This window comes from Aythya fuligula, chromosome 3, assembly GCF_009819795.1.
Source record: "Aythya fuligula isolate bAytFul2 chromosome 3, bAytFul2.pri, whole genome shotgun sequence".
Classification (NCBI taxonomy): Eukaryota; Metazoa; Chordata; class Aves; order Anseriformes; family Anatidae; genus Aythya; species Aythya fuligula.
In genome coordinates this window covers 83,510,388-83,534,618 of record NC_045561.1, presented here as the reverse complement: position 1 = coordinate 83,534,618, position 24,231 = coordinate 83,510,388, and the positions used below count along the sequence as shown (strand labels likewise).

Here is a 24,231-nt window from a genome sequence, read left to right as displayed (position 1 = left end):
TAGTCAATACTTCAGCTTTTGTACTTGTTGCCATTAAAGGAGAAATGTTTTTGTATGCAGACTACATGATACAGTACTGCTTAGAATTTTTGTTGCAAGTTTGAGGAGAACGTAAATGAACAGTGCCTGAAATAGCACATTAGAGCACAAACTGAAATATTTGCATAGACCAATGAGTTTCTATTTGTGTTTTATTCTGACTTATGTTATTTTCAGGTAGGTTCAGCCTATGAGAATAACATTAAAAAATATATTTATGTTGTTCCCAGACAAAAGCAAAGCTTACCACATAACAAATTACGATTTCAGTATGACAGGGTAAACCTTCCTATTGTAAAGTATCTGTTCTGAAAGTGTTTCTGTACTTAGAATTTAGTCTATTTAGAAACCACTTGTACTTGTATGTGTTTTGTGTTTGTACGTCTGGGATTTTTTTTGGCGTGTAGTTCATTTCCAAATGTTACGTTCTGTTAAGCGGCTTGTCTATAGTATAAGAAGGAACATAGGACCAGAAAGAATGTTTTGGGCTATTGAGTCCTGTTGATCTCTGCAGAAACCCCTGCTGTATAAAGTTTCATATAAAGTGATAAAGCTCCATCTGAATACTGGTGTAGGTTTCACAAATGACTCTCTGTATTGGCAAGCGGTTTGAGAATGTCACTGCACCTGTAAAAGAGCCTAGAGGTGGACTAGTACTGCTGAAGTAGCAGAGTGCTGGTTTAGGTCTTCTAGTGTTCAGTCGGAAGTTGTTTGTAGCTGTTCCATACTAATTTGTTCTGTTGTTTACACTGTTTGTTAAATGGTTCTTCTCTGTTTACCTTACAGTATTTTTGAGGACAATCCTGGTAGCTTTTAGAGTTTAATTTAGGTAAAACAAGTAGGCTTGCTATACTGGCTGCACCAGTATATCACTGCTTCTATTCTAATTTGAGTTAACCTTACTTGAGCAAGTGCACCCATATTCCTAAAAAGGTATTTCATGGCATGTAAATGTTCCTTTTAGCTACAGGTACGTTTTGCTTAATATTTCACAGAATCACAGAATTTCTAGGTTGGAAGAGACCTCAAGATCATCGAGTCCAACCTCTGACCTAACGCTAACAGTCCCCACTAAACCATACCCCTAAGCTCTACATCTAAACGTCTTTTGAAGACTTCCAGGGATGGTGACTCCACCACTTCCCTGGGCAGCCTGTTCCAATGCCTCACAACCCTTTCAGTGAAGAAGTTCTTCCTAAAATCTAACCTAAACCTCCCCTGGCGCAACTTAAGCCCATTCCCCCTTGTCCTGTCACCAGGCACGTGGGAGAACAGACCAACCCCCACCTCGCAATATTTTCAGCAGTGGTCCTGATTTGGACAGTACATCTGTATTTTCTGTGCACTAGTGTTCACCTACCTTTGCTGCCCTACTTATATGATAGCATTAGATGAGGTCAGTTTTTGATGCACTTGCTAGTACTTTTTCTCTGGCCAGAATCCTTACTGTAGTGAGTTTCTACAGTAGCTTGGGGTCTGATTGATAGAGAGTGCAGGCATCCCTGCCCTACAAACAATAATATTTATCAAAAGAATGTACTGGCCAATTTGGTAGTTGCAACAGCTACAAACTTTCTACAGCTGAATTTGTAAGTTTGCCCAAGTCCTTTGAATCCACTGGAAACTTTACAGGGAGAAAAGGGACTAGAAGAATTTGGAGATACAGGATTCCTTGTCAGATGAATATAACCAGTCTAATACTGTCTTTAGGAAGAGATTTTGTAGAGGAAATCTGTGATCTTTCAGCCCGCTGCACTGAAGAATGCTGTTACTTTGGTCCTTATTAGGCTGATGATAGGCTTTGTAGGGACTGGTTAACAAATAAAGACCAGCTATCATGGCTACAAGGACAGGTGAAACATCTAGGTTTGGAAACTGCTTCAGCTATACAATTTTATTCCACATGGCATAGATCTGTTAGAGGTTTAGCACCTTGTACTTCAGGTTTCAGATCATAAAACTAACAGATCTACTTGATTTCCAAAATGCAGTCATTGCTTTAAGAATAAGGATTGTGAGTTATTAAGCTTATGAGCTTCCCTTCATGCACGAGAAATTTAAATTCTGCTTCAAACTCAAAGTGGAACTCAGCAGAGCTTGTAGCTGGCAATTTCCTAATGAATAGGAGAATGACAATCAATAGCGGGATAAATAACATGGCCTTTTCCTCTTCTGTGGCTTTTTTTTAGCAGCGTATCTTGTAGTTTATGCCCTTAATAATACCAGGTTTTACATAGACAAACGAATATAAAAATCAGATGGCATTGTGTTTTGTAGAATTCATGATACCTTTGCCCTCAGTACCCTAATTTTAGCAGTCCTTTCCACATGGGGCTAGAGGAATGCAGCAGTGCTGTTTGCAAGTTTGAAGTAGAACAGCCTGTCTCTGTTTCGTGTTGGCTTCTGAAACCATTTTAAGTTTTGTTTTGGGTGGTTGGTGGTTTTTTGCCTAACTGAAGAACAGATGCTGGATTTGGATAGCATGCCTGATATGTTTACTCCAATGTATTCAAAACTTGGCAAGATCTTGAGGGACATAACTTTCATATTATTTCATTGCCTGAGAACATCGTGCAGTTAATGAAAGATGTATGAATCTGTGAGAGTTTAGTTGCATGTGGATGACATGTAAAGCCCACAATACTTATGCTTCTTGAAAATTTCTGCCTGTCAGGATGCTTGCTTTAGATTTAGACTTCAGATTATTCCCAGTACTGGGAATTGGACAAGTACCAATTGCTAAGCTCTGAAGAGAGTTTTCAAGCATGGAAAACTGGAAAGTGGTAGAGTTTGTATAGGGAGTGAGGAGTAAAAGACGAGTGCAGATAACACCCTCTGCTAATAAGGAGGGTGTAGTAGGTGATCTTTCTTCATGAAAGAGAACCAGTCAACTTGATGAGTACCAACGCTTCATACTAGCATCAGTTGGTACTTCAAGATGCAGTCCCACTTCTTCATCTCAGGTTGTTTTCCTGTCCCTCTGCCCCACTGGAAACTCTTGCCCCCATTTAAAATTTAAGAGATTCTGTAGTTACTGCATAATACTTTACAATTACAACAACGTGAAGTTTGTACTTCAAGAAAAATGTTTGCATGTATTCTCAGTATGTTGTGTTAAGCATTTTATAGTAGCCTCATAACCTTTAATGCAATTTGAGCAGAAAGAAAAGAATTACAGAGGAGAAAACTGATCTAGCAAGCCTTACAGAAAACTGCTATAGCTGAGAGAATGACTTTGTCTATTATTTGTTGCACATCGTGCAGCTATTTTGGCCGTGTATCTGTTCTGACTCTTGTGTATGTCAATATTCATGACATGTTTTATATGCTAGACATCTTCATGTTGTCATTTTGGATACATTTGATTGTTTGACACTCTGCCCTTATGCTATAAACTACCTCTCAGCAAGATCTGTCTCCATGCCTTCTGATTGCACAGGTGACTAAAACGCAAAATGAAGCTTAACTGTAGAGAGTATTTCCTTCAAGTACATTGCTTATTGTGGTGGGATCCCAAGGTTGCCAGGACTTAGAGCTGGTGCAGTTCCACATTTCCCTGAAAGGCAAATGTTTCCATCAGAAGATACAAAAGGCTTCAGATTCCTGAAGTAACTTTTATTAAAACTTAAGCGCAGATTGATACAACTGAAGAGTGAACTTGGTTGTGCTCAGTGTGACAGATTTAAACGTAAAAGATAGGAAAATAAATGAGGCCTGCCCCTTTGTATTTTTGTAGGGTGGCTTCTTTCTTCCAGCCTAGTTTACTACTCCAGCAGCTCATAGGAGTTTTGGTATGTTCTTACTGCTCCCTTCTGGATTCCTAGGGAAGTAGTCTGCTTTCTGTTTCTTTGGACAGTTGGCCTTTGGATTTGCTCCTTCCCTGAGCAATTTCATCTCCTTTTCAAGTATTTTCCATTTCACTCTCCAGCATCAGACTCCCTGCTCGTAGCGTTCTCAGCTGATTCTTCCCACACACTCAGGACGCTGAGCATGTAAAGCAAGGTGTTACTCTCAGAGATGGTTTTTCTTTCCTCTTTTAGAAGGTTGCAAGTAAAACTGAACTGAGAAGGGCTGCCCATATAGCTTGTCCTAGGTGCTGATCTGCTGCTTCACTTACTTTCTAAAATAATATATACTGTGTTTGCAAAGCAAACAGTGAAGAGACAAACCAACCAAACCTATGTAGAACTTTTCTTGTTTTTTTACGTAGGAAATGCCCTGAAGAATAACTGTTAAAAGGTAATATAGGCTGTTGTAATCCAAATGTTTCTCTTTTGGTCTCTTGAGTTCCAGGCTAGAAGATATGTATACTGGCTCTTGATTTTCCAAAAGGAAGGGGTTTTTATTTAACTTTTTTTCCTCTCTTGTGTTACAGAAGGGTATTCATGAGTGGAACTTCAGTGCTGCTTCTATCAGGGGAGTAAGGTAAGTTATTTCCCTTTCATTTTTTGAAATGAAAAGAGTAATTGAATGAATATCATATTAAGCTAGTGCTGTGGACCTTGGTGGAGTAATGGACGCAAAATTGGAGCTGAATGTTGCAAGTACTTCCACAGATGCCCTGCTGTTAGTGAAGCCCCAGGAATCTTAGTCTGGATTCAGGAGTGACCACCTTCAGGGTTCATTATGTACAAAAATAGGAAACAATATTTGTTAAACTTAAGAACTAATATTTTTGTAAGGTTCATAATTTATGCTAATTAAGGTTGAATTATAGTAACTGCTAACATTTCATGTCACCTTGACTGAGTTGTATCGCATCCAAAAGCTGTGGTTGTGCCCTGAGATTCTGACATACTGGGAAAGTGATAAACACAAGGAAGGTAGTCCTTGTCACAGATGCTTGTTGAACACAATATGTACGCCAGGAAGTAGCGTGGATGCAGAAACAAGGAGGATATGAGGAACTGACTAGGGAAGATGGGGAGGTGGGTTAATGTGTCTTGAAGTGTCCTAATTGCTTATCTCTTGAGTTTTGGTGTACGGGTTTTCTGTGCTTGCTTTTGGTATGGTACCAAAACTCTTTCAGAGAGTAGGGAGGGGAGATTGCCAATGCAGTGATGATAATGATAAAAGTGGCAGAGTAGTGGACAGATCATGAAGTAAAAGCTCAAAGATTGGTTCAGAGACTGAAAAAGCAAATCAATAGGAAAGGTAAATAAATAACCTCCCAAAGATTAATGTGGAGTAGGTTAACATGAACTAAGAAGCCATGGGATCAAGACTGATACGTGCAAGACTGGATTAGAGGAGTACAATGTTACACGTTGAAAGCCTTCTAGGTTTTCTTTGATCTGTGAGATACAAACAAAGGAGGAAATTTTGCCATCTTTGGCAAACTTTGCTTGGCTTCAGGGGAGTATTTTCTGCTAGGAAGAACTATTTGTTGCAGGTTTTTCTTAGCAGGGATGTTTGTGTTGTATTGTGAGCCAGTGGGTCTGCACTGCTAGCCCAGCTTAAATGTAGTGTACGTTTTTGTTTGAGAGGGTCCAGCCTTGCAATTTGTGCCTGCTGATACTACGAAAGTAGTGTTCTACCATTGTTGTGCTCCCTTTAGATCAGATCTTCTTAGTCTCATTTGTTTTTGTAGGATTTATCTGTACTTTGGCATCCTGTGACTTTCCACTTGGTGTTTGTATTTAGTGTAATTTAAAAAAGAGTCCAGAAGTCTAACTTTTTTTTAAATAGCCATTGCTCTGTTCTAATAATATCTGTTCCATACACACAAAGCTGTTGCTATGTCTGCAGTACATTTTTTGCACAGATGGATGATTATTTTTCCTTCCAACAACTAACTTAAAAACAAAACACCGTCAATAGACGTAGAAGTTCAATCCCGTGGGATATAGCTTATTTTTAGCAAAAATTGCAACGATACATTTAGTTTGGTGTGGTTTGGGTTTTGGTTACGGTATGTTTTGCTGTGCTTCTTTAAAAAAAAAAAACAACAAAAAACAAAAAACACTTTTTTGGCATTATTAAGCTATAGTGTGGTTAGTACTTTTTTAGTATACTCATTTGTTATTTAAACCTGTCAATAGTCAATTATTTGTCAATCGAAATTCCAATCTGTTCATCTGGACAGATGTTCAAAACCCCTTGGAAAACTTTAAAATGAGCCAGTGTCAAGAGCCACTGAGTTTTTAGAAAACTTAGTGGCTGCCTCTGTGAAGAGCTGAAGGGGGAAATCTTTGTCTTACACAATTATAAAACTGAATAAGTCTAGTTTTCAAACATGCAAGTTTCTAATTTTTCCTTTTTCAGTGTTGTTTTTTCTTTTTCATTTTTTTTCCTGGCTTTATGAAGATAAATATTCTTCGGGGTGGGACATCCTTCAGAACCAGGCCTGTTTCTAATTTATTTTTGTATCTGAACTATTTTTGGCTCCTCTGAAACTTCTAGACTTAAAGCTGTCTAGGAAGGGAAAGTTCCCAGCCTTCTTAAAGATTCTCTGCCTCTCTAGACTAGTAAGAGCCAGGTTTAGAGGTGCAGCCTTAACATACAAGGGAGGTCTTTGTACATGATCTTGGAGGCTTTTTCTGCAAAGGCCTCCATAAACATTTACTGCATTACGTGAGGAGTCTCTTGGCAGCAGGGCTGAACAGACATCTAGCCCTGAAGTGAGTAATGTTTTTGATAAATACTTCAAGCAAATGTTTGAGGGGACAATTATTCTGTGTGGTCCTTATCAGCCAGTGTAATCAGCGTCTTATTTTATGAGTAAGAGTTCAACTCTAAGGAGTTGCACAGGAACCTGAAAATGTGTATAGAGCTCCCTGAACACACTGCTGAATCACACTCTATGTGCAGGAAATCATAGTAATTGGGCTTAACTTAAAAAAAAAAAAAAAAAAAACACTCAGTGATTAGTAGTTTGTGCACTAACGTAAATATCTCGGCTTTCATCATATGCCTTCTTGACCTCTCAAATGCAAATGTTTATTATTGAATCAGGCTAAAAGTACTGTTAATCCTTAAAGGCTTTATCAGAGCTTTTGGAACCTAGCTGCTTCCCCAAGGTGCTTGGCATCTCTTCCTCAAGTTATCCAGAAAACTCCCGAGTATTCATTATATAAGCAAGAAGATATTTATTTTTCTAATTCAAAGATAAAAAATAAAGTAGCAGAATAAAGTTGGTAGACTACAAATTGGAATATCCTTGGTGTTCATTACAAGCCCTGGATTGTGAAATAACTGCTACTTGTGTCGTTTCCATGGGAAAATGCCACAGAGATCATGACAATAAATGTAGTGTTAGAAACAGTGATAAAATTGGATTCAGATCTGCAATCAATTTTTTTCATAGTTAAAGAATTAACAGGGATGTTCATCTTCCATCCCAAGTTCATGAAATTTGGAATCTTGTCAGACTGCTTAGTTATTACAGCGGAAGGTGTCTATCCTTCTCAATTCTGGAAAACAAATAAAAAATTCCATGAAGCTGCTTTTCTACGGTTTCTGCCAACGCTTAACTGTTTTATCTGCTGCTTCATCTAGAATTATTAGTTAGCAGTAGTTACAGCATCTGCACTATTTGTCATTAGCTAATGGGAGTTCTGGATGCACATGAGTTGGGCACGTGGCCACGTTGCATTGTGCTTCCCTGCTTGTCTTTTGAGTTTTGCAAATTGAGCTCCAATTCTGCTGTCATAGAAGTCAGTGGGTATTACATATGCTCAATAACTCTCAAAATGAGGCGTTTCCCAAGCAAATTACAGTTTCTTTTTATAACTTTGTATTTTTTAGTCTTCCTTTTCTTTTCCCCACCTTAACTTTCCTTTTTGGGGGGCGAAGAAGAAAGCAATATATATAACCGATATAAACATCCTTAAAGGCCTTAAATATTTATGAATTTACCTGGCCTCTGTGTATGCTCTACATTCTTACCTTTTTATTCATTGCTATTTTAATGGCTTCTGTGCATGTCATGTTAGTAAAATGTTTAAACTCACACGGAACTTTAGATGAATGAGTAATTCTGTTAATATCAGCTGGAGTCACTCCACAGCTAGAAAGTTCATGTGTATGCTTGAAAAAATTAATGAAATGAAAGCTGACTGGTAAACCAGGGGCAGTGACTGTTCCTAGATGTGTGTATCACTTAGTACATATGAACTTTTCCTGATAAAAATAGGCCAGTATCAACACCCAATGACAGGTAGTAATGAATCTGTCTTCTTATAAGTAGCTTTATGAAATGCAGATCCCCAGCTTGTCTAAACAGCAGTTTCTTTATCAAAAGTTACAGCAAGGGATCTACGGTAGGAATCGTAAAAAGAAGCAACAACCATAGACACCTATTAAATGTTGAAACTTACAAGTATATCCTGACATTTAAAGAACTGTTATGTTAAATCATAAATTCTTTGGCAAGATATAGCAAAATAAAGTAGAATATTATTCTAAGTTAATCAAAACCATGATGAATATCTTGATCCAACTAGAATAGGTTGATTTCATTAGCAGTGTGGATTTTGTATAGCATCTTAATAAGAAGTGTTAATTTGTTCTGGTTTCTCAAATACTGTATTATATTGTCATAACAGCTCTAGCCACCTTTTTTTTCTCTTTCTGATACACTAGCAATCAACTACACTGAATCAGCTTGACACCTGACCCTCAACATGTGACAGAATTACAGAAAGAGCACTTTCAAATAATGTTTAGTATTTTCTTTAATGAACATGGTAATGACATGTATATAGAAAAAAAAATCTGGTGAATGATTATCTTTGCAAGAGCTGCAAACTACTTTGGGTACAAAACTAGCAATTACACCAGAGTTTGTACATCTTTTATCCTGAGGCATATATGCATCCATAAGAAAATGTCATGCGTATTTCTACGTTATATTTGTACTCCTGTTTATGAATGCAAAACTGAAGGAAGGAATGGGTGGGCAAGGCTGGTCAAGTCATTCACCTCTTCTTTTTTTTTAACGTTGACTTAATTTACAAATATTTTTCCATTATACTATCACTTTACCAGTTCCTATGGAACCAATTGGAAACCTTTGTGTTCAGGATTGAGCTGTGGCTTATTTCTAAAGGTGGAAGAATTCATGATTTCAGTACAAAGGCCAGCTTCCTAACGTGATCCTGAAGCAATGTTTCATCCTGACTTTAGGGCTAGCATTTAAGGCCCTTACCTAAATGCACTGGAAACAAAAATGACTCGTCAATTTAAATCATTCTTTTAACTTCTTTGCTCCTACTTTTTGTTGGTCAGCGTAGGGGAGAAAACAAATGATAACAGACAACTGAATATGAACATTGGAGGATATAAGAATATAATTTTACAGTAAGGAAAGACTATGGCTTTTTAGGTTTAATCTGGTGCTTTTTCACAATAAATATGTTGATTGGTGTGGTTTGACATAGCTGGTAGAAGCCCATATGTGTTCTTCTAATAACATATTCTACTTGGCTGTTCTTTCAGCATTTCGAAGTTTGAAGAACGGTGCTGTTTTCTGTATGTGCTGCACAACTCAGATGACTTTCAAATCTATTTCTGCACGGAACTTCACTGCAGAAGGTGTGTCATAGTTATTTCAAAAAACAATCTGCGTTAGGGTGAATGTTGTCTGCGTGTACAACAGTGGCTGACTGTTTCAGAACTATGGTGAGAGCATCCTCAGTTGTCGCAGTCTTTTACATGAAAGCATAGTACTACCCTAGAGATGCATGAGGTTTGAAAGTCAGAGAACAAGCTCAGACAAATGCTAGAAACATAATTAAGATTTACATTTTTATGTATTTTGTGGTATTATTTTTCACTATTTTCCATGTTAAGGCTTACTACAAGTGTTTGCTGCCCCACATTGAACAAAACATTCTAAACTTACAAATGGGCTTTCTGAAATAGCAGTATTTGTAGTAACAACAATAATCTAGGAGATCTCGTTAAGATTTTTCTTTTAGTGTAGTTGAAGTTTTTATTTCTGATTACAGAGAAGCACACTTGATGTCCTTTACATTAGCATTGCGGTTACTTAAGTATGACTGTAGGAGTATCCCTATTAGAAACTTGGCAAGGGTTTGCACAAAATTAAGGGTATTTTAGCTACTCAAAGCTGCACTTCTGTGCTCTGAGCTTAAGGGCTGTGGTCTTGAATTGATCCAGAATTGGTCTTGAATTGTTCCTGGAGAGGATTTCTTGTATTCTTGTCCTTAAAAAGGCTGCAGCTTTACCAAAATTTACTGTATTACTTTATGTTAATGGCTGTGGCTACCTTGAAGCTCAATTCTTAGCTCGTCGTCTCATCAACTCCAGTCAATACGGGTTCTTTTACCGTGTTCCCTTTGTATGTGAATATTTCTCAGAAGATGAGTGAGCAGTAGCTTGGCATGATATTTTTGCCTATGTTTTTTCAAAGGAGGTAAGTCATATGTAGTGATATTTTTTTTAATGGGAATTTGAAAAATACCACCCCCCCCTTTCATTGAAACTGAAACTAGTCTTTCTGCTCTACAAAATGCTTCAGTGCTTTCACTGGATGTAAAGGAACAATGTTATAGGACAAGAATTTCACCCAATATGTACGTAGATTTTTGAAATGCGAATTCTATTGATAATTTCAGACATCATGGATGTCTCATCACATATAAAAGATGGACATTAATTAAGTAGGGGAGGTGCTAGTTTTGCTGTTAAATCTCCATGTAAAAAATCTTCTTTTTCCTTTTTGCTGACAAATGAGCTTTTACACCCAATCTATGCTTAAATCTAATCTTTCAGTTCATTCAGTACTTTAGAGAGAAGTGCTTTGTATGTCCCCATGCTGTCTCAAATATGTGTTTGCATTTTTTAAATTTTCTTTTTCTTGCTTTTAACAGGTTTTTTGACATGGTGAACAGCATCACTGAAGAAATAGGGAAGACTACAGAGGAAGGGGAATGTGATGGAGACTCCCTGGAGGTATATAGTGTGTTTTTTGTCGTTTTTTTAAACTTATTTTCAACCCACCAACTATTATGGGTTTCTACTGTAGAGTTTCACTAAGGGAATAAATTACTCATCCCTTCTCTAAAAGAAGTTAAGTGAAAGCTATGGTTTACAAAACTTTATCCCCTACTAATTATTATTTAATGATTCTTTGTAACACATCCAGGTTTTATACCCAACGTAGATTAATTGCTTATTTCAGTTAGCATACCCACTTGAGAAAGTACTCATCTGAAATTCTTCATAATTGCACTTCATTGCAAAGTAATTCTTGCTACAGTTACTTCAGAGTCTAGTCATAGTCAGGCAATATTAACATCTGTTTAAATTTATAGACTGTCTATTTCATGCATCACTGGCGTCATGTACACTTACATTATTGGCAGGTCATCTGCATAACAAACAAGGATATAATTGTAGTTGGGGAAGGCTTGTCCATGGTAGTTACGATATGTAGGCAAGCATCGTAATGAGCAGCAAACTCAAATCAAATGATGATGATGGTGTGGGTGGGAGTCTTTCTACCCTTAGCCTACTAACTCTCAGTGAAGCCTAGGATGCCTTACTTCTGCTATCAACCATGTTAGCTGAGTTATAGCTTGCATGTGTATGTCATTACACTGTATTTCCACCTTGATTTTTTATCTGAACATACACATAGCTGAGAAGTGAATGCAAGGCCACTGAGTGCAATGCAATACTTGAGGTCTTTAGATTTTCTTGTAGGCGGCAGGAAACAAGCTGGAATATTTAGGATCGTGTCCTGGATCTCTGGAGACATCTGAAACTAACTGAAAAAGTCAGTATTGAATAATAAATCCAGTACTCTGTCCCAGTTTTGATGTTGGAATTTTTATAGTATATCTGAAATTGGAGATGGGACAAATGGAAACCACTAGAGTGACATGTGGGCTAAAAAAAAATACCCTATAATGAGAAACTATGATTATCTAATTGTTTTATTTTAGCAAAAAGAAAAGCAGTAGGTCACTTGATTATAGTGTGTATCTTTACAGGGAAAATTGCTAATTGTTAGTAGGCTCTTTAATTTAGTAGAGGAAAAAAAAACAACAATTAAATATAGCGATGCCAAAAGACATAAGAATTAAAAATAAGAGGAATGACTTCACCCTGAGAATCTGTTGAAATATTACTAAAGCTAGTAGTGGTTTATCTGAATCTTTTACTAAAAAGATATCAATCTTCATTTGCAGGGAAAATATAAATGCTTTATTTAGTCTTGAGCTACTGGTCTCAGCATGGGAATGAGCAAGTGAAATTACATGTCTGTGTTACACAAGCGGACAGATGAGATAATCTAATGACCGTTTCTGGGCTGGCCTTAAACTCTTTGAAATTAAAATTCAGCCGAAACCATGGTTAATACACTGCAATCCTGACTAACCTCCATTGGCACGCTCTGCTGTCTGACCTGGCACTGGCAAAGTTGGTTGTGCTGTTTTTGGAAGATGTGGTCAGGTCAGGAGAGCATCTGGAATAAATTAAGACACACTTGCTTTGTGTGTCTGGGTAGAAGCTGAAGTTCTCAGTTTGGTGCAGAGTGCCCTCTGTCGTCCTTTGCTGTCTTTACTCCTGCCAATAGGATTGCGGGTGATGTTAAAATATATAAATGTAACTACACAGAACAGATAAAGGCCGGCTTAGCTTTTCACACTTACCTTAGATGGCTACCTTAGAAGCCAATGCTTTCCGTAAAGACAGTGGAGTGACAAGAGCATGTCTGCACAGTACTCAAATTGTCATCTTTAAGTATTTTCCTCTCCTATGTAGTCTTAAGAAAGAAGCTAACGTCCTAGATGCCTTGGTTGTGTGCATGGAGTCAGATGAAATACATCTTACCTCTGTTTCATTTAAATGTTTTTTGTTTTGCAGTATGATTATGAATATGATGAAAATGGTGAACGAGTAGTTCTGGGGAAAGGAACATACGGCATTGTATACGCAGGACGAGATTTGAGCAATCAAGTCAGAATTGCTATTAAAGAAATCCCAGAAAGAGATAGCAGGTATGGTAATTGAGCCTTATTCCAGACTTTGTGCATTATATGCTTTCATTATTAAGTAATTTAATGAACCAAAATCTGATTAAGTGATCTGAAGGAAGAGCTCCCATCACTCTTTCACAAAGCTGTCAATAAATTGTCAGTTATATCATGGTAATTCCCTTTCTTTGTAAGGAAACATTTCCATGTTATGGAATGATTTATGATTGCAATTACTGAGAATTTGTTTTCTAGTTTTGGTCTTAGTAGTTCACAATAATTTTTCCTTCCAAAAGAAATACTGCTGAAATACAGAACCTTGCTCAAATACCTTGTGAAAAGCTCTGTCTTAAGCATGTTTGTAAGAAGCATGCTGCGTTCAGCCCTGGGGCCCCCAGCACAAGAAGGGCATGGATGTATTAGAATGAGCCCAAAGGAGGGCCACAAAGATGGTCCCAGGGCGGGAGCACCTCTCCTGTGAAGAGGAGGGACAGGCTGAGGGACCTAGGGTTGTTCAGCCTGGAGAAGAAAAGCCTCCAGGGAGACCACGTGGCAGCCTTCCAGTACCTAAAGGGGGCCTACAGGAAAGCCGGGGAGGGACTCTTTGTCAGGGAGCATGGTGGCAGGACAAGGGTTAGTGGCTGTAAACTAACAGAGGGTAGACTGAGTTTAGGTATAAGGAGGAAATTCTTCAGTCTGAAGGTGGTGAGGGCCTGGCACAGGTTGCCCAGAGAAGCTGTGGATGCCCCATCCCTGGAGGTGTTCAAGGCCAGGCTGGATGGGGCTTTCAGAACCTGGTTTAGTGGGAGGTCCCCGTGCTTGTGGTGGATGGGGTGTTGGAAGTAGATGGTCTTTAAGTTCCCTTCCAATCCAAATAATTCTAAGATTCTATGATTCCAAGAAATCCTACATCTTTCTAGAGAATTTTCTTAGGGATTTATTTTATTTGCTTAATTATGTAAGTTGCTCAAGACTAAATTAACTGCGTAGTTTAACAGTTCTGGGGGAAGAATTACATGCATGTTTCTGTTGCCACTCTGAATTAATATTCTGGTACAACTCAGAAATGTAACCTCAGATGATTTTTGAATTTCTGAATGACTAACAGGGTAGTCGGAATCTTTATTGTTGTGCAGAGGGGTGTGACGAAACTCGAATTATTTTTAGTGCATAGACTGAGGGCTGCATGAGGGTCACACTTCCTTTAATGAAATACTTTTTATTTTCTATAACATTCATATTCCAGAGGCATTTTGAGATGACCCCTTTTTTTTTTCCCTCTACTTTTTAGAGTTCAGCCTCCATTTGTAGCTTGAGGCTGTTGTTAGGGTGAACTGGTAACTACTTGCTCCAAAAGAGTGGAGCTCACAGGTGCTTTTACCCCAAGAACTTGGGTTGCATTCCTGGGACTGGCACTTTACTGGCTCCAGGAAGAACTAAATCCTAGACTTGAAGCAGCAGAAAACCATCTCTTGACCCCTAATTTCCCCAGCACAAATATGAATAAGTGAAAGTGTTGTTGCCAGTTTGTCAGGAGGCCAAAATGTCACCAGTCAAAATCACTCAAAATTTGTGCTGAGAGCAACCTGCCAAGGGTGAAAAGGAAGGGGGAGAGAATGTTTCTTCTGGTCACAGTTAGCTGCAAGGTTAAGATTGTGGTTTAATTTAGTACTCCCTCAGTATAAGCATCTGAACATGTCTTCACACGCTCAACACACTGCAGCTACTTCTTGAACTCAACGGAGAAGTCTGTGTCCAACATCTATCTCACCTATCCTGAAAGTATGACTACAGACGTTAGTATTTTGTTGGAATTAGCCACCAGACTCTGAATGTATTACCTAAATTTTGCCAGACAAAACACAGGATCTGGCAGCTAACCTGCCAGGGTGTGTGCGACTCACCCGTGGGTGGAAGAAGAGTGTTAGAGCTTGCTCAGGGGACCACGTCAGCTTCTGAGGTAGAGTTCTGGTGCTGTTCCACACCAGAAGGATCTGGACTTCAGAAATGTTGACAAAAAAGACTGCAGAAAAAGCGTACATCTCTGAAAAATACTTGATCTTTGACTAAACTAATTTTGAAATTATTCTCATCAGTTCTTCCGAATCTGTCTCCATGAAAAGACTCCTGATTTCTTACTTTGATAGCTATCCACTCTTGCTTTCAGAAAAGGCTCCTCCTTTATTAGTAGAAACTTAAATGGTGATTTGTTTTAATTATTCAGCTGATCTTAATTATACATTAACTCAATTGTTTACTAGTTCACTTTGACACTAGTCTAAATACAACCATTTATTCTCTTTCTGTTGAGCTGGATTGTAGTTCCTTTTCCACAAATTATTGTGCCTAGTCTGTCTATGTAAATAAATGTACACTTACCACATTTTGTGTGTGTACACAATATTACATATTATTTTGTATGCTGTGTATATTCATATGTGAATGATTTCTTATTATGTGGTGGTTATAACCATTGACGTTAAATCTGTCTAACAGATCATATTGTATTACTGTATGCAGTACTTCACTGTAAATATGTCTCATGGGACTTGAAATAAAACTTTACCCTAGTAAACCCAAGACTTTATTCCTAAAGCTCAGTATTGTATAAATTCTTTTCTTTACAGATACTCCCAACCTCTGCATGAAGAAATAGCTTTGCATAAGCATCTCAAACATAAGAACATTGTCCAGTATTTAGGATCTCTTAGTGAGGATGGTTTCATTAAGATATTCATGGAGCAGGTGCCTGGTGGTAAGTAGTGGTCAAGACTGGTTTGGTGATTATTTTTGCTTAACCTCTTAAAAATGTAAGACCTATAGCACTGCAGAGCGATGTATTTCATGCAAAAAAAAATACATTCTTTAATATGTCTTTCTTAAATTAATGGAAAAAACTGTAAGGGTTTTCCAAGTGGTTCATCAGGATTTATGCAAGATGTGCTACAGATACAGCTCAGATTGTTGTTGTGCCAGGTGGTTGGTGGTCATCCTACTAGGAAGACTGTAGCTAGTCTCCAATGACTGAGCCCTTTTCAAATACCTAACACAAGAGAATTGTGACTGGCCATTGTTGTTTCTACTTGAGACCAAAGAAGTTACACCAGCCAGACATAATGAAAATACCACTTGCGGGGTTTAGCTTCTTGAGATGCCGTGGATTTGGTTTATGTACAGAGGCATGTGTATGTATACCCACCCTTTTTTACTCTTTCACAACATTCTTCTTGGACAACTTCTCTCCAAGCATAACAGAGATGAGCACATTGACTAAAAAGGTTCTGATCTGTTTGATTGAGAGAATATATCTGCTGCAGCCAAGGCCAGTGGAGACACTTAGAGACTCTTTTTAATTAGTCAGGAATTTGAAAATGAAAGAAAGTATTTCCAAGAGAGGGCCTTTCATTATACAAGAGGTAGCTGCACTTGGTTTGGGATTGTTGGTTGTTGTTACTTTGCTTATCCTTTGGGAGAAAAAGTAGAATTTAATTTGGTTTCACTCTCATTTTTTTCCTCTCCAAAATTATAGGCAGTCTTTCTGCTCTTCTACGATCAAAATGGGGACCATTAAAAAATAATGAGCAGACAATTGGCTTTTACACCAAGCAGATTCTTGAAGGATTAAAATACCTCCATGATAATCAAATAGTGCATCGAGACATAAAGGTGAGAAATTGTGGAGATTAAGCCTGGTGTTATGCAACTGCATAACCCATTTATTTGTTCTGTAACTTAAACTTTCTTCTGGAAGCTGTTCATTGTTGCAGACTTTATGCTACTCTGAAGTGTGCATTAGATAAGTGAGCCATTGTAACTTGAATTTACAGTAACAAAATATTTTTTAGAAAAAATTACATATAGCTGCATCAGATGTGGTAAAGCGGATATTTTGTACTTATGTTTTCAATGTTGTGATCAAGCTTTCATTAAAATGTATCAGGAGTGAAGAAGACTGTGGGTGGGATATGAACAATTTCTTTTCCAATGAGATTCTAGACTTTAAAAGTTCTTTTTATTTTTTTAAGATGTGTTTCTCTGTCTTGGTCTTTAAACTAAAATTCTTGTAGATGGAGAAGTTTGCTTTGAGATTAAATTTCTGATAATGGGATTACATAAGGCGGGACTGCTATTGATTTCTCTTTCTTGTCCATGCTAAAGAGCTTCAGGAAGTGATTCTTACTTACAAAAGGATGTATTTGAGATACAAGTAATGCAAGTGAGACAAAACGCAGAGGAAAAATAATCGCTCTGAATATTCTGTTCCTTAGGGTGATAACGTGCTTATCAACACATACAGTGGAGTGTTAAAGATTTCAGACTTTGGAACTTCAAAGAGACTTGCAGGAATCAACCCATGTACTGAAACCTTTACTGGTATGTTCTCAGAGGAGATTCTTTCATTACTGCAACTTCCAGTATAGGGTCATATTTCATAGCTGCATAACTTATATTGACTTCAAATCAATGTAAAAAGTCACTGGAAGTGTAAGCTAATTTAGGTATACTTGCTCTTAAGCTATGCGGTGTTCAAAGACACATAGACAACGCTGCTTTAGAAGTTGCACTTGAGACAAAAAAATAAAAATAAAAACAAAAAAAAGTCCTCCACAGTAGAAGAGCACTGTCTTTCCTGTGTCACATTTGAGTCTGCCTCTTCTGTATACATGACTTTTTCATTGTGCTGACCTAAAGCTAACTTTTTTTCTTTCATGACTGGTTTGGGCATCCTGGCATCATCTACAAAGCTTGTCAAAAAAAAAAGCTTAACTTAGTTCTCATTTTGCTTGATAATTTGATTTGGATGTTAAATCATGAAATCACGCAGTGGCACTATATTAAATAATTACTCAAAATGAGAAGTGACTCTTATTTTAATTCCTTTGTCTGTTAAACTTCTGCTTAAATAGAACAGAATGCTTTATCAGGATGATTCCCATCAGAAAAGAAGCCTTAATATCTACTATTTTAGGTTCAAGTTTCACTTCCTTTTCCACTCTGAATGCAATTCAGATTAATCTTCCTGATTTTCATCTTACCATGTAACACAGTAAATAAAAATTACATCTAATCCAATGTCTTTGAAATCTCTAGTAATTGTCACAGTCATTGAAGAGATACAAGACCAGTACATGATATCAGATGCTTTTAGCACAAATAAAATTTTGAATAGTGTTTTGAGTTTGTTTAATGCATGAGGAAACTTCTAATTTTTTTTGAATAATAGTGTTTTTTGTTAACTCTCCTGATACCATTCACTTCCCACTTATTTCATTTGTCTTGTTATTTCACTATCTATTGCATTTTTCATGTGGAACCCTTCAGGTACCCTTCAGTATATGGCACCGGAAATCATTGACAAAGGGCCTCGTGGCTATGGGAAAGCTGCAGATATCTGGTCTTTGGGATGCACAATCATTGAGATGGCTACAGGGAAACCCCCATTTTATGAACTGGGAGAACCACAAGCAGCTATGTTTAAGGTCAGACATCTTCCTTGTACAACTCAGACCAGTACTTGTAAACACAGGAAATCTTGTGACTGTTTTGGAAAAGCTGGAATTATAAGGAAAAGATGATAAAGGAAATGCTTCACTAATGAGGATGTTAAGAAGAATGAGCTGATTCAATTGAGTGGGAGTGCTGTGTGTATTTGAAGAGAGTAATGGAGCAGTAACAGCTATTCACTAGCATTTTTTCTCTTTTTTTTTTTTTTAAGGCAAAGAAAAGCAGTTCTGACTTCTCCACTTTGTGAGAGCCTCTCCTTACAATTGTATTTTTTTAACTTGATCAAATAATTACGCAGTTGACAATAATTTTGTTCTTTGCATTAATGACCTAGTTATCAAGTTTCGATATTACCTTTCTATAACAATATACTACATTTGGTATGTTTTTTGTTATTTAGCATTTGAGAAAAGAACAGTGCAGAACATTTATTTTTTTCCCTTTGTCTCAGGTGGGAATGTTTAAAATACACCCAGAGATTCCTGAATCCATGTCTGCAGAAGCCAAGGCTTTCATATTGCGTTGCTTTGAACCAGATCCTGACAAACGAGCTTTTGCTCATGAACTACTTGTAGATGAATTCTTGAAGGTTTCAAGCAAAAAAAGAAAGTCCCCTTCAAAACTCTCAGGTAACAGTTGCTAAACTCACTCTGGAATTTCTCTCTTATAAATCATCATTTTCAGGAAACAATATCATTTCTTCTTTAAGACAAAGAACGTAGATCCCCATCCCAGATGAATGTTCAGTTGTAGTGTTTTGTTCCAGTGGCTTTCTGTAGAAAGACTGTTGTAGCAGAATTCTGCTAGCAAGTTGTCACTAAGGTGACTAAATATTAAGGTTTAGAATAGTATAGAATAGTTTCGCTTGGAAGGGACCTACAAAGATAGTTCAGCTGTCAGAATTTTTTGGGGCTGATCCAAAGTATATCGTTAAGGGGTATTTGGATGATGCTCTTAAACACAGACAGGCACAGGGCATTGACCACCTCTCTAGGAAGCCTGTTCCAGTGTCTAACTACCCCCTTGGTAAAGAAATTTTTCCTAATATCTAGTCTGAACCTCCTTTGATGTAGATTTGAACTGTTGCCGTGCATCCTGTTACTAGAAACCAGGCAGAAAAGATTAGAATCTCCTTCTCTACTACCCCTAAAAGTCTTTCTCTGTCTTTGTTTTGTTGTTTGTTTTTTTTTCAGATGTGTGTATGTTTTCATTCAAATAATGTTTGTACAGAGTGCATTTTGTATAAGGTAGTAATACGAACAAAATAATGCTTGTCCCATAGCAAACTGCATTATTTCCCCCGCCACGTTCCCTGCAATGTTTTTAAATTATGGAATTTAACTAAGAAGTTTTGAAAGTATGAATGACACATTTTATGTGCATATATTAAATATATATTCTGCATAATTTTAGCATGATACCTACAAGAAGAAACTACTAGGTAAAGGAGATAACACTGAATGATAGCTTTTAGCTTCTATTTTACAGGTTCAATTTAATTTTAAATGGCAATAAATCTTATTTAAAATAAGAGCTTGCACAGAGGAGAGTCCAGATGGTCCATAAAAATGAGAAGGGAGTTATTCTTTAGATTACGCTTACTTTCCTCAGTTAATTTCAGCACAATTAACTTAATTTTTTTTCTTTGCTTGTCTCCCACAGTTCTTTCAGCTAACACAAATGGTGAGTTTTAACATACTTTTCTATGAAAACATAACTGCGTAGATACTGTGGCTATCACTTACTATGGTATAATTTGCCACACCAAATTCTTGCAAAGATAAGTGGGCATAATTATAAAAATAAATGATGTTTCTTAGGAAGCTCTAATTCATTGTACAAATTTTAATTAATAAAAAAAATATTTGTAATGTTACCTTGGCTTAACTGTCTATACAGGTGGGTAAAACAGGCTTGAAGAGCTGCGTTGTTGTTATGGGGCCCATTTAGTGGAACTCTGAACAGGGAACCAAATGGCTGTTGTGTGGTAGCAATAGAGCCAAAGTATGTGGAGAAAGAAAACAGATTTTTATTAGGTTAAATTTGTGTAATGTTGTGAGGGAGGTGGTGCAGAAGCAGGATTTGTTTGGGACCCCATGTCAAGCCTGGCTGACATCCCTTTTCAGGAAATAGTCCAGGTAGAATGGGGGTGGAAGGTGGGGAGGGGAGAGGGGAGAAAAAAAAAAAAAAAAAAAGCTAGCTTCCTGCTGAATAGAAGCACATTTTGAAATGTGGACATATGAAAGAGGTATTGATAGTTTCTTGCAACAGTAATTGTACGTACTCTTGATTAATAGAAAAAAAAATCCCCACCTTTTAACGTTCACGTTTATTATGAATCAAAGCCTATGAACTAATTAAATTTGTACAAATCTGATACATAAATATATGTAATAAGATATTTATATTATATAAAAATGCTTTTTATATTCTAATAGATAAATAAGCTCTATATAGAGAGACATTTAAAACTAAATTATTGGAATGTGCATGCATGACTTACCCTATAGGAACATTTTGTTATTGCTCAGAGTGCATACTGGTAACGTGTGATGCACATTCACTCCAGTGTTGAAGTTCTGGAAGTAAGCAGGCAAAGAGCCCAGGATTTCCAATATCTGAAGAACACTTTCAGTAAAAGCATACCTGAAGGGTAACTATTCCTGAAGGACAAATGTTAGGAGCTTTTTGTTCATTTTATCTTTAATATTTTGTCTGTGTGGGGAAAGACAGGAGTCAGAATTTGTTTCGTCTGAATGAATAACCTTTTTGTATCAGAACTGTGTTGATGCTATTTAATTCTACTTTCTAAATGTTCTTAAATAGAGTATCTTCGGAGTATATCCTTACCTGTTCCTGTTCTGGTGGAAGATACAAGTAGCAGCAGTGAATATGGTTCAGTCTCACCGGATACAGAACTAAAAATCGATCCATTCTCTTTCAAAACAAGAGCCAAATCCTGTGGAGAAAAAGATGGGAAGGGAATCAGGTCCCTTTTTCTGAGGTAAGGGCTATCTGACATTTGTGTCAGTATCAGGAACATGTGCATTACAGTTGTTTTTTTTATAAAGTTCCTTTTCACTGAGCATCTTTCATTCAGTATCCCAGATGAAAATTTTGAGGATCACAGTGCTCCTCCTTCACCTGAAGAGAAAGATTCTGGGTTTTTCATGCTGAAGAAGGATAGCGAAAGGAGAGCCACCCTTCATAGGATATTAACTGAGGACCAAGAGAAGGTGGTGAGGAACTTGATGGAAGCTTTGGCTCAGGTAAAGTAATTTCAAAAGGCAGCAAAAAAAAAAAAAAAAGTGGAATTTGAAGACTTATCTACAATTACCTGGAAATTTCAAATTTACACATAGTAAAGCAATCAAAAAATATCACTTGATTAAACTAGAAAATATATGCAATATAAGCTTTCACAGTTTATTATTTTATTGGGGCTAATAAAATAGGCTCTAAAATTATGTTTATGCTGCATTAGATATGCATTTTATGTTCTTAGCACCTACCATATGAACACCTGCATACTAGTGCTGGCTGGACAATGGCAAACATGATTTCATGATATTGTTTTGCTCGTGTATCAACTGAGGACTTCAGATCAACTCACGTAGTGTCTGTCATGCCCAGGAGGTTGAGCTTCTTGTAGAGTTCCATCTTCTGAGTGACTGGTTTGATGCAGAGAGGGTTAGGTCTTTTTGGCCTGCTCTGGCCTTAAGTTAGGGTACTACATAGAGAAGAGTAGAGTGACTGGTAAACCCTTGCCTTCCAGCCAACAGCCACAGAAGGGGAGAGACGGGACTAGGTAGAAAATAAACTGCCGCTCTTCCTCGCAGCAGCTGGGAGCCACATATGGAGGGGCGGGAAGATGGAGTAGTAGTGGGAGTTACAGCAAAATAATTGCAGAATGACCTTTTGGTGCTCCTTTGTGGCGATGATTCATTATGATGTATCAATTCAGAATGACACTGAATAAATTACAGGTCATCCCCACACTGCTAAATGTTGCAACACTGAAATTGGATGACATGATTTTTTTGTTCTTGTTTGTAACGCGTGTTAGTAGGTAATTGACTCACTTGATTCTCAAGGCTGAGTATTGCTGGTCTGAAACATATTTGTGTGAAATGTGGCAAATCAGCTTCTAAAAATAGTACTGTTTGGGAAACTGATGGAACCAATACAATTCTTATGCATGTACCACAGCTCAAGTAACTGGAAATTGCTGCCATACCAAATAATAATAATAATAAAAAAAGGCTTCTAATTCTTGGAAAAACACAACAATTGTCCTGATAACTACAGAAAGTATTAAAATAGAAGGCAACAAGAGATACGCCAGTGATCCATGCTTTGCAAGAGTGCTGCTATAAAAGACAGTTGTTATTTTATTCCTTGTCAGAGAATAGAAAACTGGCTCAAACCACCTGAAAGTGGTGGTAGCTGCAGTTAAGGGGCAGTTGAGGTGTCCACCCATTATGCCCTGCTTAAATGCCAGAAAGTACCAATAGATAGAAGCCTGACTTGCTTGTTGGGCCTTATCAGGGTTTAGGTTTTCTTAGCACTTTAGTCATAAGAACTTTTTCATAAGAATGATTTCAGCGAAGTGGTCATGGGTGAACACAAGGGGAGGAGAATGACCTTCCCCAAAATAGACCTCTGTTCCCTATTAGGGAGCCATGCTGGTTCCCCTGTTCCCAGCATGCATTCGAGGGACTTCGAATCTGTTCTGTGTCCACCTCTCTACCCTAATGGCTGCTTAATTATTTACAGGGAAAGGAGATCGGATACTGTCGGACAGAGGGAGGGATCAACTTCAGTATAGACTGTAGTCAGATGAATTCTTCAAATCAAAACAGATCAGGGTCAGAAGGTAGAATTTTTATCTCAGAGGTGCTTTAGTTGTGAGCATCCCTCTTCTCCCTCTCACACCCCCCAACAAACAAATGATCTTGGTTTCAACCAGATCAGAATTAATTAACTAGTCAAAAACTGAACATTATTGGCAAACAGAGTTCTTGATGCCTAGCCAGCTGTAACATTATGGCATAAAACTGGCAAATACAAGAGAACCAAACACAGCATGTCCTTCTGTTACGGAAATTGATACTAGATATCTTTAGTCTCTATAAATACTTCCCTCAAGAAAAAAAAAAAAGTGTTTTAATATTGCATGTTGAACATCTAGTATGGTTTTCTATCTCTGACTTGATTTTGAGATTTGGAATTGAAATTTATGTTCAGTTGGCATAACTTCAGAGAGTAAACAGTCTTTTGCTTCGTAGTTACTCACGCTGGTTATTCGGATGAAAGCTTTTGAGCTTTTTGCTGCTTTTGTAGCTCATGCAAAAACACGTGAGCTTTAAAGATAGGCACAAGTATTTGTAATAGAGAAGGATGAGATTTGTAGACCTGCTTTAGCAATAGGTGAGTGTGAAAGTTCCGTTATGGGGAAGTCATGCAGGAAAGAATTAGTCTCTTTCTGAGCCTTCTCCATAACCTTGACTAATTCCTTCTTTTAAATGTTACAGTGGGACTTTGTATGTTGTCTTTCAGAGGCACTCTGAAAAGAGTCACTTCAAAGTATGTGTTTGTTTGTTTTTTTTCAATTCAGAGTGGTCTGTAATACCTAGTTCAGAGTATATTAATTCATGTCTTTTTGCTCCTGTACAGTCAGACATATATAGTGTGTATGTATACTTCAGCAACTACTGTAAAATAAAGTTAGCTTTTTTGC

The 24,231-nt window shown here is 37.5% G+C and overlaps 1 protein-coding gene across 1 annotated transcript in view; it reads left to right on the top strand.

Moving 5' to 3' along the window:
* MAP3K5 (mitogen-activated protein kinase kinase kinase 5) overlaps window positions 1–24,231 on the top strand; it is a 99,141-nt gene that overhangs the window by 61,142 nt on the left and 13,768 nt on the right. Inside the window, exons 12-23 of the mRNA XM_032183859.1 lie at window positions 4,415–4,464; window positions 9,478–9,573; window positions 10,875–10,956; window positions 12,877–13,010; window positions 15,614–15,741; window positions 16,516–16,652; window positions 17,255–17,360; window positions 18,309–18,466; window positions 18,943–19,120; window positions 20,154–20,174; window positions 21,318–21,495; window positions 21,592–21,760. Coding sequence (XP_032039750.1) covers window positions 4,415–4,464; window positions 9,478–9,573; window positions 10,875–10,956; window positions 12,877–13,010; window positions 15,614–15,741; window positions 16,516–16,652; window positions 17,255–17,360; window positions 18,309–18,466; window positions 18,943–19,120; window positions 20,154–20,174; window positions 21,318–21,495; window positions 21,592–21,760 — 1,437 coding nt within the window. The remainder of the gene's footprint in view (window positions 1–4,414; window positions 4,465–9,477; window positions 9,574–10,874; window positions 10,957–12,876; window positions 13,011–15,613; window positions 15,742–16,515; window positions 16,653–17,254; window positions 17,361–18,308; window positions 18,467–18,942; window positions 19,121–20,153; window positions 20,175–21,317; window positions 21,496–21,591; window positions 21,761–24,231) is intronic.